Source organism: Panthera tigris, chromosome C1, assembly GCF_018350195.1.
Source record: "Panthera tigris isolate Pti1 chromosome C1, P.tigris_Pti1_mat1.1, whole genome shotgun sequence".
Taxonomy (NCBI): domain Eukaryota; kingdom Metazoa; phylum Chordata; class Mammalia; order Carnivora; family Felidae; genus Panthera; species Panthera tigris.
In genome coordinates, this window is record NC_056667.1 from 33,557,836 (window position 1) to 33,577,445 (window position 19,610).

General features: G+C 44.1%; 1 protein-coding gene across 2 annotated transcripts in view; it reads left to right on the plus strand.

Annotated features, from left to right (window-relative positions):
- The window catches only part of FAM183A (family with sequence similarity 183 member A), a 21,558-nt gene continuing 1,948 nt past the window's right edge, over window positions 1-19,610 (plus strand). The window contains exons 1-4 of one of the 2 annotated variants that reach the window (XM_015535378.2): window positions 1-227; window positions 3,596-3,655; window positions 5,814-5,917; window positions 15,520-15,711. In XM_015535378.2, the coding sequence (XP_015390864.2) occupies window positions 98-227; window positions 3,596-3,655; window positions 5,814-5,917; window positions 15,520-15,630 (405 nt within the window). In that variant the 5' untranslated portion in view covers window positions 1-97 and the 3' untranslated portion in view covers window positions 15,631-15,711. Of the gene's footprint in view, window positions 228-3,595; window positions 3,656-5,813; window positions 5,918-15,519; window positions 15,712-19,610 lie in introns of those variants that run through there. The other variant, XM_042996848.1, reaches the window with a different exon arrangement.

Consider the following 19,610-nt stretch of genomic DNA (forward strand, 5'->3'; position numbering starts at 1 on the left):
ACGCCGTTGCCAGGAGATGGCAGTCTCCCCGCACCCGCAAGCCATCCAGGGCAGTGAGAAGTAGTTGGACGGATCTGAGCGGAGCCCCGCCACAGTCATGGCCGGTCGCCAAAAGGAGGTGATCATAGATGAGGTCCATCAGAACCAGATCCTGCGCGAATTGTACCTCAAAGAGCTTAGAACCCAGAAACTCTACACAGAGTACCACGTGAATCCCCTCCGCAAGGGTGAGAGGCGCTTGGGCCAGAGGAAGGGGACAGGGGCGGGGCAGGAAGGAGGGCCTTGAGGGTGCGGGGCAGAAGTGCGGGGTGCAGCACAGTAGGAGACGCCTTCTCTGACCTCGCCCCCCTTCCTAGATTTCAGGACTCTTGATTGTTGGGGGTGAGGGTTATCTCACTCCGCATCCCATCAAATACATTAATATGTTAAAATGCACACGCACCGCGATTAAATAGTATTTTTTGTGTTGCAAACTGGTGCAGCCACTCCGGGAAACAGTGTGGAGTTTCCTCAAAAGGTTAAAAATAGAACTACCCTACCACCCAGCAATTGCACTACTAGGTATTTATCCAAAGGATACATGAGTGCTGATTCGAAAGGGCACATACACCCCAATGTTTATAGCAGCGCTATTGATAATAGCCAAGGTATGGAAAGAGCCCAAATGTCCATCCACAGATGAATGGATAGAGAAGATGTGGTATATATATATATATATATATATATATATATATATACATACATATATATATATATATATACACACACACACACACACACAATGGAGTATTACTCGGCAATCAAAAAGAATGAAATCTTGCCATTTGCAACTACGTGGATGGAACTGGAGGATATTATGCTGAGTGAAATTAGTCAGTCAGAGAAAGACAAATGTCATATGACTTCACTCATATGAAGACTTTAAGAGACAAAACAGCTGAACATAAGGGAAGGGAAACAAAAATAATATAAAAACAGGGAGGCAGACAAAGCATGAGACTCATAAATATGGAGAACAAACAGAGGGTTACTGGAGGGGCTGTAGGATTTTATGTTTTGTCTTGCTCTGTGTTTTGGTTTGTTGTTAATAAGCTAGTTGTTTGTTTGTTTGATTGTTTGTTTTCTCCAGGCTTCTAGTAATGTCTTAGCCCTTCAGAAAGTTCAGGGATGGTGGACTCAGGGCCCATAGCGTCCCCCGATAAAACAGCCCCGCCCCTACTCTTCTCACTTGGCACATTCTTTGGGTGGTTGCATCTGGTCCGGTAACATCAGCTGCCCCTGAATGACTCTGGGTCTCAAAAGGAGCCCCAGACCCACGAACCCAACCACTGCCCAGCTCTCTTCCCCTGGACAACCCATGAGTACCTCAGACTCACCAGCTGGAAAACTGGGGGCATCCACACCTCTCCCGCCCCCCCTGCTGCTACTCCAGAATATCTTTGAGCAAAAGTTACCACAACCCACGTTAGTAGCCTAGAAGTCATCCTCAGTCTCTCTCTCCCTCACTCCAAACACGTGGAAGTGGTCACATCTCTCTCACCTGACCCTTCCGGGTTCTTACCTCAGCAAAAGACTGTGGTGCTTGTGGAGGCATCTCTACTTCTCACTTCCTTCCACCCTCTAATTAGGGCCTGAGTCCACCTCTCCAGCCTCTTCCCCCCACCCCCAAGCCTCCTCACTTCTGTCTGCACTGAGAGAGAGAGAGAGAGAGAGAGAGAGAGAGAGAGAGAGAGAGAGAGAGAGATAACTACCCTCTTCCTCCAAGCCCTCCTGATCTCACACCCCCACCTCTCCATCCTCCTGGAGCTACGCTAAAAGTGAGTTCCATCCCACCATTCCCTCTGTAAAATCCTCAGTGGCCCCACAGCTTCTGAACTGAGGTTTAAACCAGTCAGTACAGAAGACCCCTGTGACTCTGGCTCTGCTGCCCACCCAGCCCCATTGGGACTCCCCTCCCCAGCCACACACTACTCCTTTAATAAATAGTTTAGTGCCCACTCTGTACCAGCCACACACTCCCTTCTGTCCCACCGTGTCTAAATAGAATGGATTTCCTAAATACATCACACCATTCCCCTGCCTCGGTACCATTGTTTCTTCTTCCAGAATTTCTCCCCCAACTTCCGGGCCTAATTAACAGTAGTCCACTGCAGCTCAGCTCTGCAGAGAAAATGTAATGCGATTTTCTAAACAAAAATTGCATATATTTAAGATGTACAACATGATGTTTTGATATACATATACAGAGTGAGATGATTACAACAGTCAAGCTAAACTGCATACCCATCTCCTCAGTTACCGTGTGTGTGTGTGTGTGTGTGTGTGTGTGTGTGTGTGTGTGTGGTGAGAGTACAGAAAATGTAATGTCTTCATTTTGCTCATAACTAATCTAGTTTTCCTCTGGAGCTCCCAACCACTAATTTCAGGAATGCAAATTAACTGTCCAATTCTGTTTAAACTTGTTCCATTCCCACAATTTAAATAATCCCTTCAGGCAACACTCAGGCTTTCTAGATCTCCTGGCTCTTGTCTCTTGGGCACATGATTCATATGATCCATTGGGACAAAGTCAGGAAATATTAGAACTTGTATTTGTGCTAGAACTTGTATTTATGTTTATTTTTAGGCATAAAGAAAAATTATACTGCTCATAGTATATAGAGACTATATAAATATACATGTATTAGGCGCATGCTTGGAAGGTTTTACTGGTAGGAGTCTGAGGTAAAAAATCACTTGGGAGACTACTGGTTCCTTCTGGCCTCTGCTCATTTCCTACTGCCCTCCACCTATCTCACTGCACTGCAGTACTCTGGCCTTCTTGATGTTTCTCAAACTCACCAAGCTCACTCTCAGATTCTTCCCACATGTCCTCACACAGCACATTCCCTCTCTTTGTTTGAAATTTTGCTCTAATATGTCTCCTTAGAGATGAGACACCCTCACCCCCATCCCACCATCGACTCTCTACCCGTGTAAAATACTTTACTGTTCTACATCTCACTTATTTTGGCCCAAATATTTATTTGTTTACTGTCACCACAAATAGAAGATCAGCACAGGAACTTTCTCTGTTTATAGCCCTGTCTCCAGTGCACAGTAATTATGGGTTGAACGGATGTCTGTGGATTCTGCACCTCTGTTTTCACATAGTCTTCTGATATATCAGTGTGTGTCCAACCTTGTTTGGCTGCCTGGTATGTCTACATCCCTGTAGACCACCGCTGTTTGAGAGAACCTTCTGTAATGATGAAAACGTTCTATATCTATGCTGCCCAAAATGGTAGCCATTAGCCCCCTGTGGCTACTGAGCCCTTGAAATGTGGCTAGTGTGCCCATGGAATGGATTTCTAATTGGTATTTAATTTCAAATATTCAAATTCAAGTAGCTACATGTGACTGGCGGCCACTATGCTGGACAGTGCCTCTCTGGATTGTGAGGTCCTTGCGGGCCTTATTCCCTGGTGCCCAGCACAATACCTGACATGCAGCAAACACTCAGAAAATGCTCAGCAGGTGTCTGGCCTAGGGTGGGTCGTTGAGACGGCAGGGTGTGAATGTTTTAACATGAGCTTGTGATGCTGTTTTTCTCTAGTTCACACAATCACCAGAAAGCCCATGTCTTGGCATGATAACCTGGAGGAACCTGAAGATGGTAAGTCCCAGGGCTTATGAACACCATTGAGATAGAGCACAGATATGCAGCTGGCTAGGGAGGCCTCTTGGGATAGCGGTACCTTAGGGCAACACTTTGATCATCTGAAAATTGGGCTCACGCTCATGAAGCTCATTGGAGATTGGCATACTCAACCATACAGCAGGTTCATTAACTGCCAAGCCAAGAAAAATGCTCCTAATGGCTTTGACACTGTATCCATTCATCCACTCACCAAACATCTTTGCTGTTACAAGCAGAGGTTCTGAAGTCATACTGAGTTCAAATCCTGATTCTGCCCCTCATTAGCTGTGACTTTGGGCAGATTTGTTAACTTCTCAGAACCTATCTCTCAGGGTTGTTGTGAGAATAACAAAGTAATGCAAGTACTTAGAACAGTACCTGCGGGGTAGAGACCTCATACCATAGTGAAGGAGACAGACGAGGAAATTGAGAGTAAAATTGAGATGGCAACAACATAGAAAACAGGTGCCCTAGTCCAACAGTGGAGTTCTAGGAAGTCTTCTTGGAGGAGGTGGTAACATGGTGAGGTGGAGTAGGTCAGGTGAAGGAGACTGAAAGGACATTCTGAGTTATATGGAAAGGCACAGAAATGAGAGACATCAGCACGGCCCAAGACCTGCGGGTAGTTTGGCATGGCTGCAATATACAAGTGGGCGGGGCCACACTCAGGAAGGATGGAAGAGAATTTGATGGAAAGCCTAATCCTTCCTGGCAAGCTCTCCTCCTCCCCTCTACCTTCTTAGAGTAGAATTTGATGGAAGAAAGACGCAAGGTTTATGTAGGAGGTCAGGGTAGGAAGGTGGGGGTGGGTAGGAGGAGGGAGGATCTCGTATCATAGTGAGACGGACAAGAGACTAATAGAGCAGCTATCTGTAGCTATCTGTAGCTACAGCTATCTGTAGGAATTAAGTGTGCTATCTGTAGCCCAACTAGAGGAAAGGAGAGGAGCTGGGGGCTTGCAGCAATAAGGAAAAGAGCAGGTGGTGAGGGGCCTGAGAGCTAAGCAGCAGTTGATCGCTAACTGCTTATATTAAGGATAAGCTCAGCCCGATGCCAGCCCTTAATTAACATTCCTTCATCCATCCTCAGTCATCTTGCTGTGGTAGATATTTGCCTTCCATCTTACAGATGAGCAAAGTGAGGCCTGGAGAAGTTAAACCACCTGTCAGGCCAGTAGTGGAAGGGCCAGGAATGCCTGACTACGAAGCCCAGGTTCTTCCCACTGTCAAACCGCCTCTCTCAAATTGAGACTTAGTAGGATAGAAATGGAAAAATGAAACTTTTAAAGTGCTCAAGCTGTGGAGTTACAAATACGTGTGGGGGTGGTGGCCATATATATCACCGTGCGAAGGATCTGACCTTCTTACAAGCTGCTTCCTCTCTCCACCACGGCCACATTGTTCCAGCTTGCTCGTGCCCCAGTGCCTTTGTTCTTGCTGCCTGTAGTGTGGTTTTCCTCTGCCTCTCCCTCAGGGCCAGCTCCTGCTTGGCATCTAGAGAGACCTCCCCTCACCATCCTGTCTAAAGTAGCCACCCTTGGGGCGCCTGGGTGGCGCAGTCGGTTGAGCGGCCGACTTCAGCCAGGTCACGATCTCGCGGTCCGTGAGTTCGAGCCCCGCGTCGGGCTCTGGGCTGACGGCTCGGAGCCCGGAGCCTGTTTCCGATTCTGTGTCTCCCTCTCTCTCTGCCCCTCCCCCGTTCATGCTCTGTCTCTCTCTGTCCCAAAAATAAATAAAAAACGTTGAAAAAAAAAATTTAAAAAAAAATTTAAAGTAGCCACCCTTGCCTCTGCGTGCCCCTTCGCCTCCCCCCTTCTACACAGCTAGCATCACTATAACCATCCGGTTTATTTGTCCCCTTGTGTATTGGGTCCCCTATCCCCCCACCTAGACCACAAGCTCCGGGAGAGCGCGAACCATAACTGTCACACTGCTCTACCTCTGGGGTCCAGAACAGTGCCTGGCACAGAGTTTGTGCTCAACAAATACTTGCTGAAAGATGAGTTTTGCAAGGCCTTGGCAGGCCCCTGAGGCCATGTGCCGTATCTCCAAGGAAGGATGTGGCCAGGGTAAAGAGCATGGGAGCTCTTGGACCCAAAGCCTGCCTCCTTCATAACTCATGCCTCATCTCCCAGCCAGGTTTCTAAATCTTCTTCACCATGCTGCCCTGGGGCCAAGGAAGAAATACCCAGAGACACAGACTGAAAGCCAAGAAATCGGATGGGACTCAGAGCCCTTGGTAAGTGTGGCTCCTTTACTTCGGGAGCCCAAAGGCAACAGAGGTGGTGGCTAAAAAAGCAGTATATGAAGCCAGACTGGCTGGGTTTCCACTCTGGCTACCACTTCCTAGCTGTGTGACCTTGGGTAAGTGACTAAACTCTTTCCTGACTCTGTTCCCTCACTGTAGAATGGAGATATTACAGACATCACCTCATACGTTTGCTATGAGGATTAGAGGAGGTTGTATTTGTAAGGTGCCTTAAACGGTGCCTAACACATAGCAACTGCCGTGTAAGTGTTGACCAAAGGTTGCCGGTGACTGCCTGAGTTTGCTGTACCAGTTTTTACTAGGGCGATCTTGGGCACGTAACATCACAGGGTTCCACTCCCTTATCTGTAAAATGGGAATGCTGGTAACACACACCTCATTTGATTGGAAGGGGACCGGGAGCTGCGAGGAGCCCAGGAAATGTAATCATCAGCACATTGTCACCCAACATGAGCTGGGGCTTCTGTTACTGAGGAAGAAAAGCAGGGTTTCGAACAGAGAATTTGAAGAACTTCCTGCCACGTTTGTCTTTGAACTGGCTCGTGTCTTTTGTCACTTAGGAAGTTTTAGTTTTTAAGTAGTCAAACGTGCCAGCCTTTTCCCTCACAGTTTCTGGGGTTTGTGCCTTGCTTAGGAAAACACCTTCACTATCCAGAGTTGCAAAATGACTAGCTTTCCTTTTAGATTTCCCCCCAAGTTGTCGTGTCTTTTTAACACTTGGCTCTTAGTCCATCTGTATACTTCGCGCCTGATGTGAAGCTGGAGACACTGTTCCTCAGCTCTGACAGAGCTTCCTTCATTACCTCAAAGGCACCAAGGTCTTGCACACCCTGTATCCTTAGTTTACTGCTCCTGCAGCCTGCCTCCTGATCCCTAGCCTGTACTCCTTGGGGAGTTCTACTCAGCCTTCAGGACCACTCAGGAGGCACCTCATTATAAAGTCTCATTAAGGGATGTGCACCCCCCACTCCCCCCCAGGTAGAGTTGGGCACCTTCCTGGTACGTTTCTGTAGCACCACATGTCTCCTGCTCCTGCACCATTCAGCTCAATTCCGTGCATCAACGTAACATGGTGGCTCTGGTGCCAGCGGCTGGAGTTCACATCCCAGCTCCACCACTTTCTAGCTGTGGAAACTGAACCTCTCAACTTCCGTTTACCCACCTTAAAATGGGGTTAATAATATGGACACTTGAAGGTTTGTTGTGGGAATTAACTGAGACAATGTATATAAACTGCTTAGGGCAGTACCCAGCACATAGTAAGTGTTCAATAAATGGGGGCTGCTATGATGTGGGTTAGGAGGAATAGAAAGGAGAGCTTTAGCCCAACCAAGGACCGATGGGGTGCTTCTCCTGGCCCCTTGGCTTGATCCCAGATGTCTTCCTCTACTGAGTAATTTTCTAGTGTGCACCTTCCCAAGAACTGCCTACACACTGTAGTTCTTGAATTTCTGCCGCAGGCCTGGTCTTCTTGCCTATTTATATGGCTCTAGTCTGGGACGTGTGGTTCTGCTGAGGCGCTACAATGGGGAGATTGGAGTAAACAGCTGAGTAATAATGAATGAATGAATGAATGAATGAATGAATGAATGAATGACTTAGCAAATAGCTGCAACGGCTCCTCCTCAGAGGTGGGGCATTGCCCTAGAAAGAGGAGACTGGGAGATAAGAAGTGGGTCCAGCAGGAGCCTCCCACCTTCACAAGGGGACTGAATCCAGGAGAGCAGTGCTCAAAGGGACAGAGGAGGAGGAGGGGTGGGGGACTAACATACAGTGTATAAGGACAGGGACAGAGAGTTGTGAAGGTAAACTATCCAACGTAGATAATTAAGCAACTTTAAAAATATTACGAAGCACAAGTAATTTAGCTTGTTAGTCTTCATTTTCTTAAAGACAAAAGGCCTGGCTCCCGTGGGTACAAAGTATGCATGTGGAAATGCATCTATTTTTTTTATTTCCTTTTCTAAAATGTATTTATCTATTTTTAATTTACCTCCAAGTTAGTTAGCATATATAGCATATAGCAATAATGATTTCAGGAGTAGATTCCTTAATGCCCCTTACCCATTTAGCCCATTCCCCTCCCACAGCCCCTCTGGCAACCCTCAGTTTGTTCTCTATATTTGAGTCTTTTATGTTTTGTCCCCTTCCTTGTTTTTATGTTATTTTTGCTTCCCTTCCCTTATATTCATCTGTTTTGTATCTTAAAATCCACATATGAATGAAGTCATATAATATTTGTCTTTCTCTAACTGACTTATTTCGCTTAGCATAATACCCTCTAGTTCCATCCACGTTGTTGCAAATGGCAAGATTTCATTCTTTTTGATTGCCGAGAAATATTCCATTACATATATATACATATATACCACATCTTTACCCATTCATCTGTGGATGGACATTTGGGCTCTTTCCATACTTTGGCTATTGTCAATAGCACTGCTATAAACATGGGGGTGCATGTGCCCCTTCGAAACAGCACACCTGTATCCCTTGGATAAATACCTAGTAGTGCAATTGCTGGGTCGTAGTTCTATTTTTAACTTTTTGAGGAACCTCCATAACATTTTCCAGAGTGGCTGCACCAGTTTGCATTCTCACCAGCAGTGCAAAAGAGATCCTCTTTCTCCGCATCCTCGCCAACATCTGTTGTTGCCTGAATCGTTAATGTTAGCCATTCTGACAGGTGTGAGGTGGTATCTCATTGTGGTTTTGATTTGTATTTCCCTGATGATGAGTGATGTGGAGCAGTTTTTCATGTGTCTGTTAGCCATCTGGATGTCTTCTTTGGAGAAGTGTCTACTCGTGTCTTTTGCCCATTTCTTCACTGGATTATTTGTTTTTTGAGTGTTGAGTTTGATAGGTTCTTTATAGATTTTGGATACCAACCCTTTATCTGATATGTCATCTGCAAATATCTTCTCCTATTCCATTGGTTGCCTTTTAGTTTTGCTGATTGTTTCCTTCACTGCACAGAAGATTTTTATTTTGGTGAGGTCCCAATAGTTCATTTTTGCTTTTGTTTCCCTTGCCTCTGGAGATGTGTTGAGTAAGAAGTTGCTGTGGCCAGGGTCAAAGAGGTTTTTGCCTGCTTTCTCCTCGAGGATTTTGATGGCTTCCCATCTTACATTTAGGTCTTTCATCCATTTTGAGTGTATTTTTGTGTATGGTGTAAGAAAGTGGTCCAGGTTCATTCTTCTGCATGCCGCTGTCCAGTTTTCCCAGCACCACTTGCTGAAGAGACTGTCTTTATTCCATTGGATATTCTTTCCTGCTTTGTCAAAGATTAGCTGGCCAGACGTTTGTGAGTCCATTTCTGGGTTCTCTATTCTGTTCCATTGATCTGAGTGTCTGTTTTTGTGCCAGTACCATGCTGTCTTGATGATTACAGCTTTGTAATATAGCTTGAAGTCTGGGATTGTGATGCCTCCTGCTTTGGTTTTCTTTTTCAAGATTGCTTTGGCTATTTGGGGTCTTTTCTGGTTCCATACAAATTTTAGGATTGTTTGTTCTAGCTCTGTGAAGAATGATGGTGTTGCATTGAATATGTAGATTGCTTTGGGTAGTTGACATTTTAACAGTATTTGTTCTTCCAAGCCAGGAACATGGAACATTTTTCCTTTTTTGTGTGTTTCCTTCAATTTCTTTCATAAACTCTCTATAGTTTTCAGTGTATAGATTTTTCACCTCTTTGGTTAGATTTATTCCTAGGTATTTTATGGGTTTTGGTGCAATTGTGAATGGGATCAATTCCTTGATTTCTCTTTCTGTTGCTTCATTGTTGGTGTGTAGGAATGCAACTGACTTCTGTGCATTGATTTTTATATCCTGTGACTTTGCTGAATTTATGAATAAGTTCTAGCAATGTTTTGGTGGAATCTTTGGGGTTTTCCATATAGAGTATCATCATCTGTGAAGAGTAAAAGTTTGACTTTCTCCTTGCCGATTTTGGATACCTTTTATTTCTTTATGTTGTCTGATTACTAAGGCTAGGACTTCCAATACTATGTTGACTAACAGTGGCAAGAGTGGACATCCTTGTCTTGTTCCTGACCTTAAGGGGGAAAGCTCTCAGTTTTTCCCCATTGAGGATGATATGGGGTGGGTCTTTCATATATGGCTTTAATGATCTTGAGTTACGATCCTCCTATCCCTACTTTCTTGGGGTTTTTTATCAAGAAACGATGCTGTATTTTGTCAAATGCTTTCTCTGCATCTATTCAGAGGATCATGTGGTTCTTGTTCTTTCTTTTATTGATGTGATGAATCACATTGTTTGTTTTGCAGATATTGAACCAGATCTGCATCCCAGGTATAAATCCCACTTGATCGTGGTGAATAATTTTTTTAATGTATTGTTGAATCCGGTTGGCTAATATATTGTTGAGGATTTTTGCATCCATGTTCATCAGGGAAATTGGTGTGTAGTTCTCCTTTTTAGTGGGGTCTTTGTCTGGTTTTGGAGTCAAGGTTATGCTGGCTTCATAGAAAGAGTTTGGAAGTTTTCCTTCCATTTATGTTTTTTTGGAACAGCTTCAAAAGAATAGGTGTTAACTCTTTAAATGTTTGGTCGAATATTTCTGGAAAGCCATCCAGCCCTGGACTCGTTTTTTGGGAGATTTTTGATTACTAATTCGATTTCTTTATTGGTATGGGTCTGTTCAAATTTTCTATTTCTTCTTGTTTCAGTTTTGGTAGTTTAAATGTTTCTAGGAATTTTTCCATTTCTTCCAGATTTACTGGCATATAATTGCTCATGATATTCTCTTATTATTGTTTATATTTCTGCAGTGTTGGTTGTGATTGCTCCTCTTTCTTTCTTAATATTATTTATTTGGGCCCTTTCCTTTTTCTTTTTGATCAAACTGGCTAGAGATTTGTCAATTTTGTTAATTCTTCCAAAGAACCAGCTTCTGGTTTCATTGATCTGTTCTACTGTTTTGTTTTGTTTTGTTTTGTTTTGTTTTGTTTTGTTTTGTTTGAATAGCACTGATTTCTGCTCCAATCTTTATTATTTCCCATCTTCTGCTGGTTTCTGGTTTTATTTGCTGTTGTTTTTCCAGCTGTTTAAGGTTTGAGGTTAGGTTGTGTATCTGAGACCTTTCTGCCTTCTTTAGGAAGGCCTGGGTTGCTATATACTTTCCTCTTATGACAACCTTTGCTGTGTCCCAGAGGTTTCGGGCTGTGGTGTTACCATTTTCACTGGCTTCCATGTACTTTTGTATTTCCTCTTTAACAATGTGGTTAGCCTTTTCATCCTTTAGTAGGATGTTCTTTAGTCTCCAAGTATTTGTTACCTTTCCAAATCTTTTCTTGTGGTTGATTTCGAGTTTCATAGTGTTGTGGTCTGAAAATATGCACGTTATGATTTCCATCTTTTTGTACTTGTTGAGGGCTGATTTGTGTCCCAGTAGGTGATCTATTCTGGAGAATGTTCCATGTGCACTGGAGAAGAATGTATATTCTGCTGCTTTAGGATGAAATGTTCTGAATATATCTGTTAAGTCCATCTGGTCCAGTGTGTCATTCAAAGCCGTTGTTTCCTTGTTGATTTTTTGATTAGATGATCTGTCCATTGCTGTGAGTGGGGTGTTGAAGACCCCTACTATTATGGTATTATTATCAATGAATTTCTGTATGTTTGTGATTAATTGATTTCTATATTTCGGTGTGCCATGATGGGATGTTTACAATTGTTAGGTCTTCTTGGTTGGATAGACCCCTTAATTATGATATAATGCCCTTATTCATCTCTTGTTACAGTCTTTATTTTAAAATCTAGGTTGTCTGATACAAGTATGGCTACTCCAGCTTTCTTTTGGTGATCATTAGCATGATAGATGGTTCTCCATTCCCTTACTTTCAATCTAAACATGTCTTTAGGTCTAAAGTGGGTCTCTTGTAAACAGCATAAAGATGGATCTTGTTTTCTTATCCATTCTGTTACCCTATATCTTTTGATTGGAGTGTTTAGTCCATTGACATTTAGAGTGAGCACTGAAAGATATGAATTTATTGCCATTATGTTGCCTGTAGAATTGTAGTGTCTGGTGGAATTTTCTGGTCCTTTCTAGTCTTGGTTGCTTTTGGTCTTTTTTGTTTTGTTTCATCTTTTCTCCCCTAAGAGGGTCCTCCTTAAAATTTCTTGCAGGGCTGGTTTAGTGGTCATGAACTCCTTTAGTTTTTGTTTGTCTGGGAAACTATATCTCTCCTTCTATTTTGAATGACAGCCTTGCTGGATAAAGAATTCTTGGCTGCATATTCTTGATGCACTTCAGCACATTGAATATATCCTGCCATTCCTTTCTGGCCTGCCAAGTTTCTGTGGATAGGTCGGTCTCCTGTGAACCTGATCTGTCTTTCCTTGTAGGTTAAGGACTTTTTTTCCCATGCTGCTTTCATAATTCTTTCCTTTGTTTTGTGAATTTGACTATGACATGCCTTGTTGATGGTCGGTTTTTGTTGAATTTAGTGGGAGTTCTCTGTGCTTCCTGGATTTTGATGTCTATGTCTTTCCCCTGGTTAGGAAAGTTTTCCAGTATGATTTGCTCACATAAACTTTCTACCCCTTTTTCTCTCTCTTCATCTTCTGGGACCCCTATGATTTGGATGTTATTCCTTTTTTTTTTTTTTTTTTTTTTTTTTTTTGGATGTTATTCCTTTTTAATGAGTCACTGAGTTCTCTAATTCTCATTTGAGTTCTCTAATGCTCTTTTGCCTCAGTTTCCCTCTTTTTTTCCTACTTCATTTTTCTCCATAAGTTTGTTCTCTATATCACTGATTTGCTGCTCTGCCTCATCTGTCCTTGCTGCTGTGGCATCCCTTTGAGATTGCATCTCAGTTATAGCATTTTTAATTTCATCCTGACTGGATTTTGTTTCTTTTATCTTTGCAGAAAGGGATTCTATCCTTTTTCCAACCCCCGCTACTATTCTTACTATTGTGACTCTAAATTCTGTTTCAGACATCTTGCTTGTGTCTCTGTTGATTAAGTCCCTGGTTGTCATTTCTTCCTGTTCTTTCTTCCGGGGTGAATTCCTTTGTTTCGTCATTTTGGAGGAAGAAAAAGAATTAATAAAATAAAAATTAAAAGTTAAAAACAACACAAAAAATCAAATAAAGGATGCTAGATCCTAGGTGTGTTTTGGTCTGGTTGTTGAAAGGACCTTGATAGAATAAAGAAAAAGGGAAAGAAAAGAAAAAAAAAAAAGAAAACACTTGAAAGTTTTAAAAAATGAATACAATAAAATAGAATAAAGTGAAATGATGAAAGTAAAATATAATAAAAAATTAAAAAAAAAACCCTGGTAAACATAGTAGAAAATTTTAAAGAAAAATCTTTTTATAAAAACAGAAAATAAAAATAAATTTTTCTCTTTCTGTATTCAAGAATAAGGAAAGAAAAAGAAAAAAAAGTGGAATAGATGGACAGGCAAACAGAAAGGAATACGATGGAAATTACATCCAGTTTCCCCTAAAGTCAAACTATGAAGCACTTTATAGTCTGTACCTAAGCAGGTGGAGAGACTTGTGTTCCTCTAGAGCACAGTTGGTCAGTTGGCCAGCAGCTGGTGTAACAACTCCATTTCTCCATAGATGGTGCTGCTTAGCTTACTGGGGTGGATTGTTGCGGTGCATGTGTATGTGCATGTGCAGGAGCAGTGAAAATTGTGTCACCCAGCTACCCAGTCTCTAGTATCAGAACTCTGTGCTCGCCTACTGGCAATCAAGCACCCCTATCCTGAGTTTTATCTCAATGGGGCTGTGTTTCCAAACCCCTCACTTCTGAGGGCCCTGTGGTTTTGACCCATTCAGACCCTCTGGGGGAGGGTCTCACAGAGTAGTGGCCAAGTGCTGGCCCACCTCTCGGAATGCTCACATGACCGTGACGCTGCATTTGCCCAGAGACGGCGGCTGGGTGCCAGCCGCCCCAGGAAAAGTTCATGCAATCACATAGCAACAGCGTTTCAGGGTTTATGGAAAATCACAACACACATCTGGCACCAGTCTTCACCACCTCAACGTCCTTGTTCCAGCACCAGCAAATGTGGCTGTTCTCTGGGGTCTGCTGGGACCTTTGCCTGTGGGGAGGCTGCACAACCTCTACCAAATGTCCTCCCAGCTGGGGAACTGCCTCTCCCCGTGTGGCCCAAGGACCCCTCAGATCTCGCTGTCTGTTCCTGGGGATTCACCCTTCCCACCAGAGGTCTATCAGGTATCGAGCTGCAGAGTTTCAGACTCTGTGCTCCCCCTGTTTATAGAGTCTTAATGAAATTTAAATCCTCTCCTTTCTCCTTTTATTGTTAATTACCTTATGGGTGTTTCCACTCTTTCTCTTTCTCTCCAGATGCTTTCAGGAGGAGTGCCTTTCCTCTATTCTACCCCATGTCTCCATCCTCTCTCTCCAAGCAAAAACAGCTCCTTGCCCTCTGAGGCTTCTCTCTCCCCCAGTTAACCTCTCTGCACCACATACCTGTCAAGTTTGTGGCTTAAGTTATGCAGATTGTTGAGTTAATCCTCAGATCAATTTTCTAGGTGTGCAAGATGGTTTGGTGTTGATCTAGCTGCATTTCAGGGATAAGAGACACAAAAAACTTCCATATTGCTCTGCCATCTCGGCCCTTCCCCCAGAAATGCATCTTTGACCAGCACATCTCATGGCAGGCTCACCCGGCCATGACAGGAAGCACAAGTATGGCTGTCCCGGCCAGGGGGACCCTCCTAGGCCTCACAGATAACCAACTGTGCATGCCAGATCAGCCATCACTGTGGAGTTGCAAAGGTTCTGCAAATAGGTCAAGCCTGTTCATCATTACAATGCCATTAGATGGCACTGCTGGCATAATAAGAAAGTATTCCTCCCAAAAAAGTTAGATCCAGGTGTTTTGCAACCATAAAAGGCAATTAAGCCGGAGTTCCAGAGTGATACATTTGGGGGCAGAAGAATTGATCAGGCCTAACTTACCTTAGGGCTGGCTCCCTACCCCCTAGCAGGGCCTGACCCTAGACTAGCAGAGAACCCCAATCCCAATAGTAGGACACTGGGGAAGCCATACTCGAATACCTCTCAGCTTCTGCTCTCCTAGTAACATTTGATGAAAATGTAGCCTTTCAGTTAATTGCATAAATTAATCTTCTAGCTTCTGTAAGATTTATGTGTCAGAGTGCTTGCTCTTAGTTCCCTGTGTGACTGCTTCAACAACATCCACTCATTCATTCAACAGATGTGTACTGAATCCCTAGTGTATGCTGGATACTGTTCTAGGTGCTGGGGATAAGCAGTGAGTGCCACAGATACGGGACTTGCCCTCGTGGAGCATACATTCCAGCAGTCCACAGGCGTGGCCTCCAACTCAAGCCTGGGAAAGGCAAGGGAAGCCACGTTGCATATAGGTACTCTCATTCAGTCCTACGACTGTTTTGATGCAATTGCTGTCATCTCCTTTTCCCAAACAAGGCTGAGCAAGGAGAAGCCTCCAGTGCTTTGGGGGCCCGGGTCCATCCAACTACGGGACCCAGGTCATCCCCCCTCTCCAGAAGCTTCCTTCTGACACCCGTGTTCTCCTCTTTAGGTCAGCCCCGAACGTGGTGACCGCAGGCTGAACCACTTCAGGGTCTACAATGACATCACTCTGTACAAGGCTAAAATGTGGAGCCTGGGAGAGGATGATCGCCACAAATAGTGTCCCAGCGGTGACAGCAGCTCTGTCTTTAATACCCAATGTGTGTGCTGCCTGGATAACTAAAGATTATTTTGCAGCCTCGGTCTGACTTTTCCTATTTGGAGTCTCACATTTCTCCTTTCTGCCCAAGTCCACCGGTTCATATCCTTAATCTTAAAACTGGTGGCAGAATTCCAGTTTAAGATGCATACAGTATTTCCTCTGCCTCCCCTGATCCCAATAAGGGATAATAAAAGGACAAAAAAGGTATGGATGCACAACAGAGAGAATGAGAGAGGAACATCAGCTACCAAGAAGACTGAAGACATATTTAGAAGATGGGAAGCTGATGGAGGAAGGTGAGGAAATCACAAATGGGACATGCCGACTGGGACACCTCTGACTCAGAGAGACAGGGGTGTGAGGCGGGGAACTGAAAATGGACATTGGTAGGGAGACCCTTCCCCCCACCAACACACACACCAGCCAGACACATAACACCTCATACAGTGGAGGTCTACTCCTAGGGAAATGGAAAAAGCCCAAGGATCCGGGACACAAAGTAAAACACAGGGTAGGAGTGAGGTGTGACACCACCAATGAAAATCGGTGAAAGTAAGATTGAACCCTAGTCCACACATATATTGCGCTTTTACCCCAGGTTTGAAGCTGGAAGGTTCCTCTCTGGAAAAATGAAATGGCTCTAAAGACCCCCACGTAGTACCACCTGAAGTCCTATTGGAAAAGTGCCGGGGGGAGGGGCCTGAGTGGCTTAGTCAGTTGAGTGTCTTTTGGCTCAGGTCATGATCCCATGGTTGTGGGACTGTCCCGTATTGGAGCCTGCTTAGGATTCCCTCTCTCTTCCCTGCTCTCACCCACTTTCTCTCTCTCAATCTCTCCGTGGTGAACACACGTAGGGTGTGGGAGGGGGCGTGCCCAAGAGGGCACGGCAGCCCCACATCTTCCCTCGGATACCTTGCTCCAGGTGTCTCTTCCATTAGGCCCTTCTTGAGTTATGCCTGAAAGTCAAAGCCATCTATTGCTGAGATCACTCCTGCTTTTGGAACCTGACAGATCAAACTGCAGATCAAGACTGCAAATCCAAGTGGCCTTCCCCTGGGAGACATTTTCATACAATGCAATGATGACTAATTAGTAATGACTACTCGGGCATCTAGAAATGTGCCAGTATCTCTTAACTATTATAATTGTTTTGCTGGAACGGAAACAGGAGGTGACCTGTGATGTCACAGAAAGATAGATGTCTTTGTCCCCTGTTCCTGACGTAGTTCCTAAATCCCTTGTATTTCCTGAGAGAGGTGATAGGGCCATCTTTTATTCTTTGTAAAAATTTTTAATGTTTATTTTCGAGAGAGAGCACGAGCAGGGGAGGGGCAGAGAGAGGAGGACAGAAGAACCAAAGCAGGCTCTGTGCTGACAGCACAGAGATGTGGGGCTTGAACTCACAAACCCTGAGATCATGACCTGAGCTGAAGTTGGACACTTAACCAACTGAGCCACCCAGGCACCCCACATTTTATTCAAATGAGGAACTCTTGGCAGCTTCTAGATAGCTGCAGAATGGGGGCTGCTTATCAGAAAGACCAAGCCTTGATTAGAAACTTGGAACTTTAGCCCTACCCCCAACCTCTGGGGAGGGAAGAGGGACAAGAGGTGAACCATCACCAATGGTCAGTGATTTCATCAATCATGCCTATGCCGTAAAACCCCATTAAAGAAAAAAAGAAAAGAAAAGAAAAAAAGAACAAAACAAACCCAAACTGCAGGATTGGGAGAGCTTCCAGTTGGTGAGCACATCAAGGTGCTGGGGTGGGGAGGGGGGGGGGTGTGTGCCGGGAGAGGGGGTGAAAGCTCCAAGCACCCTCCCTACCCCCATAGCTGCAAGCAGCTCATTTTAACAGTCGTGCACTGCTGTGCAAAGTGAGGATTGCCTGGGTACAGAGTAACAGCTTTCTTTTTGTTTTGTTTTCGGTGACATTGAGAAGGAATTGAACATGCTGTATTTAAAGGAACAGACTTGTAGGAGCACAACGACCACTTTCAGAGCTGACAATTTTGTGACGAGAAAGAACCAGGGACCTGATCTATCTTATAATTTACACTAGATCAGAAAATTAGACTCACGTTTCTGCCTATCAACTGTCTACCTTTTATGCTTCTCTCAAAATACAACATCCACGATGATGAATACATTTTTTAAAGTTCGTCAAAGTATTAAAAACTTCTATTGTTAAATGCGGACAATGAAAAAAAATAGTAAAACTAATATTTTGTAGACTGTAACTTAAAACATTAAAATCACTGAGAATCAAGTGTTTCATTTGTGAAAAAAAAACAGTGCTTGCCTTTTTTCCTTGTATGACACAGAGCAAGCTTCCTTTCTACACCTTGGCAAGTTGTCTGACTCCCCAAGCTTGGATTCACCTCCAACACTTTATCATTTGGCCTTTCAATGTTACAAAATACCTCCAGGAGTCCCTTTAACGTGAAGTTTGCTACCAGTGTCCCCTCTTCTGGGACATCTCCATCTTTTTCCTCATCGTGTCTATAGGCTCGCTTTTGCTCCTTCTCTGGCTGCGTATCCAATCTCCAGAAAGCAAGTGTCACCATTCTCTCGTCACCTGTTTCTCCCGCGGCTCCACTCGCATCCTAGCATCCTATTCAAACGTCACTTCCAACCTTATCACGGTCGCTTACTTGTTGCGCTTTCACTTTGTTGCCTGATCCTCCTCTGTCTACTTTTGTAAAATGTCATGTGGGTTTATCCCTGGGAGGCTAAGAGGCAACACAAGTGCACCCTTGGCCACCTGTGCGTGAACTGAGATGTGCCACGACCCACCACCGGGCTTTCAGTGACAGTTGGTCACTAAGTATCGAGTAGGGATTTGTGGACAGGAGAGCTGGCAGCAAAGTTGCTACTTCCTGCCATTACTCACAGTTAACAACACTTTCAGTAACTGAAATGTGGACAGTGTGGCTGAGAAACTGCTACCTTGAGCACTGAAATCCAGGCATAGCAAGAAGGGCCCTTACAACCGAAATCCACACACCGCAAGAAAAGCCTGCACTTGGCACTGAGAACTGCCAGGTCCCCACCTATCCCTCCATGCATGGGACTGCAATTTAATGCAATATGAGGGATGTTACTGCCTGCACCCTGGTGATCCTTTGAGGGCTGAAACAGCAGAGGAAATGACTTAAATGACTTCTATGAAGTCCACCTCTGAAATTGATTCCATTCGCTATATAAGAAAAAAGGGGGGGGGGGGGAGGTAGCAACATAGTTTCAAATCCTGTACAAGTACTAGCAGTAATGACTTACTTTTGGCCTTCTTACTTTTGGCCTTCGCAGTGGAAACTACTGCTAACCTCTGTTCTCCTTTCTTAAAACTCTCAATTATGTTCCACACGTAATTCAAAGTCTTTAATGGATACATTACTCCATCCGCTAATATTGTAGATTGTCAAAAATAGGTCAGGGTAAAACATTTTGGTCTTCTGAAAACGGGACCTGTTTGCTCAGAATTTTGTTAATCGAAATGAGTTTACAAAAACGAAATTCATTCTTTTTGTAGTGGAAAGTATCATAAAACCAGAAATGTCCTTTTTTGGACAATGATCCCACAAGGAAACAATGTAAAAATGAATTTTTTTCCTGCTTAAGACTACACAGTTCTCAGATATTCTAGCCTCCTTAAAATACAGTTTCTAAACTGGAACGGAGAGATGGAGGACAGGTAAACTTCCCTATCAACACGGAGTAAAACCCAACATGCAACGTGGCCCGCCCACCCACGTCCAACCTATGCGTAGCTTCCAGGCAGCATCTGAGTACCTCTTAAGTATGTACCACCAAGGCTGACGTGAAGAAACTCCCCCCCAGCAAAATAATTCTAAGCAGGTATAAACTCCTATCATATGGCAGGCAACAGTCTAAGCATTTACATATATTAACTCACTTAATGCTGACATTTGGGTAG